Genomic DNA, 2,500 nt, shown 5'->3' with positions numbered 1-2,500 from the left:
GCTTAAAGTTTTTATGTGATATTAAAAATCAATTACTCCTTTTTGATACTCTTTAGGCAACTTTCTGTTAGGCTTTTACAATTTAAAAAAAGTACTACTCTAAAAGATCTTGAAAAAGAATATAATTGATTTTTACGAATCATTCAGAAACTATTTTGACCCTGCCTTTGTGTATGCCTTTATCTTTCCTAATAAAAAAACATATTTTTTTTTGTTTACTTTTTCACTTCATAATCTCACGAATGATAATATTTAAAATAAATAAATAAATAAATAAATACAAACTAAAAAAAAAAAAAAAAAAAAAATATATATATATATATATATATATATATATATATAAAGGTGTCCTGATACGTCACTCAACAATATTGAATCGATTGAACTGGCAATGGCGGGAATTACCTTATTGGACGAACGAGAATCGTTGCATCTTTAAAACGGCTTTAACGTTCGTCGATAGTGTGCCAGAAATTTGGGGTCCATTGTTACAAGGTCGTACATTGGTCGTCGTTCCCAGGGAAGTAACGAAAAATCCAGAAAGATTCGTACAAACTTTGGAAAAGCACAAGGTGAGAATTAAATCCTTTTTTATATGTTTTTGTTATACGTACGTAGAAAAGAAAGATAAAACGTATTTATAGAAATTATGATAAAACATAAGAGAAATATATGAGGGAGGGATGATGAAATAGACGGGAAAAACTGAGGGGGAAAAAAAGTAAAACAAAAAAAGAAAAAAAATGTACACAGACGTAAACAGGAGGAGATATGAAATCATTCTGTTTCATCAGCGATTACGATGCTAAATAAAAAAATTGACATTCACGTTTTCAGATTCAACGACTGGTTTTGGTGCCATCTCTCCTACAATCTATGCTGATGTATTTTAAATTACAGGTAAGATCGATTGATCGATTCCAAAGTATATCAAATATATCACGGAAATATTTAAAAAAGAGAGAAAATAAAATAAAAAAAGAAAAAGAAAAAGCAGAAATGAATGAAAAAAAAAATCAACAAGGCCACGATTAGTTCACATTTTCTCATTTCTAATTCTTATACAGATATTCTTAATACTTAATGAACTATCGATACAAGGACATTGTAATAATTAATTGAAAATATTATGTAAATAATAATGAGTATAACACGTGAGAAAAAGGAAATAACAAAGATAAATAGATAATATGCATGTGTAGATTTCAACTGACATTATCAATTATTTTCCATAAAATTTTAATTTACTTTTATAAAGATAATAAGGATAATTTATGAACTTTGATAGTTATAATTATCTGTAAAATGCATTAGAAATGTAGAACTCTTACATAAAAATACAAGTTGTGAAAGCAAATTTATTTCGAAATACTAAGGATTATATAAAAGGAAAGATTTTATCTCGAGAAAAATTTGATGTTTCCTAATCTTCTATAATAAGCAAAAAACTAGTTCCTTTATTTGCAATTTTGTACTAATGAGAAAAAGATTTTACCATGATCTACTTAACCTTTTCTTGATCTACCAAAATAAGCAAAACTCGTTGTCTATTTTGCATAGAAGAGAGAAAGATTTTATCTCGATCTATTTGACTTTTCCTTGATCTTTCAGAATAAACAAAACTCCCTGCCTTCTTTAAAACTTTGGATCTGTTCTGGCGAGACGTTATCGATTTCCTTAGCAGACCAGTTCTTTATAACCTTTCATGGTGATAATAAGATGCTGGCAAATTTTTATGGTAGCACCGAGATCATGGGAGATGTCACTTACCATATAATGCACAGTCGTAACGATCTAGAGATATCAGAGAAAATACCTATCGGTAAGTTTCACTTCTTCACTTAAATTTCTTTGTTCTTTTTCTATTCTTATCTTTCTTAACACATTCTAATCGAACTAATTATCAATGACGAGCTATGATTAGAATCAACTCTCTCTCCATTCTAGTAGTCATCTGTCCATATAGTAGTCATTTCTCTATCGTAGACAAATAATCTTGAAAAATAAAAAAGAAATAAAAGAAAAAAATTATTCTTTGATTTTCTCCAAACGATAAAATATTTAAAGTTATTCGCATGTACTTCGATCATGAGGAACTAATCAAAAACAAAGTTTATTAATTTCAAACTCTCTATAGTCAATAAAATCAAGAACACATTCGTATTTTTCTTTTTCTCTCTTTTTCTCTCTCCTCTCTCTCTCTCTCTCTCTCTCTCTCTCTCTCTCCATGCCCCCGGAAATACATTTATTTTTTCCAAGAAGATTCTTGAAATGTCACAATTGTTCTAACATTTCCGCTTTTTTTTTTTTATTTATCCTCCGATTTTTTTCAAGCAATCTAACGTTCGAAATCATAATTAGAAATAAAAATACAAAAATGTCAATTAGAGATTAAACGACATGTTAAATTGCGTTGAGAAATATGACATTTAAAATCTATGAAAAATTAAAATTTTTTCTGATTTCTAAAATTCTGAAAGAGAAATTAAGTAGTAATTTT

At 28.0% G+C, this 2,500-nt stretch overlaps 1 protein-coding gene and 1 long non-coding RNA gene across 5 annotated transcripts in view; one reads left to right on the top strand and one right to left on the bottom strand.

Moving 5' to 3' along the window:
* LOC124954613 overlaps positions 1–574 on the bottom strand; it is a 4,848-nt gene extending 4,274 nt beyond the window's left edge. Inside the window, exon 1 of the long non-coding RNA XR_007102588.1 lies at positions 406–574. This is a non-coding gene — a long non-coding RNA (uncharacterized LOC124954613). The remainder of the gene's footprint in view (positions 1–405) is intronic.
* The window catches only part of LOC124954610 (plipastatin synthase subunit B), an 11,430-nt gene that overhangs the window by 4,453 nt on the left and 4,477 nt on the right, over positions 1–2,500 (top strand). For all 4 annotated transcript variants that reach the window (XM_047507795.1, XM_047507796.1, XM_047507798.1 and 1 more), the window contains exons 5-7: positions 346–572; positions 838–900; positions 1,612–1,822. In XM_047507795.1, coding sequence (XP_047363751.1) covers positions 346–572; positions 838–900; positions 1,612–1,822 — 501 coding nt within the window. The remainder of the gene's footprint in view (positions 1–345; positions 573–837; positions 901–1,611; positions 1,823–2,500) is intronic.

The sequence above is a fragment of the Vespa velutina genome, chromosome 15 (assembly GCF_912470025.1).
Source record: "Vespa velutina chromosome 15, iVesVel2.1, whole genome shotgun sequence".
In the NCBI taxonomy this organism is placed as follows: Eukaryota; Metazoa; Arthropoda; class Insecta; order Hymenoptera; family Vespidae; genus Vespa; species Vespa velutina.
This window is presented reverse-complemented; position numbering and strand designations above follow the sequence as displayed.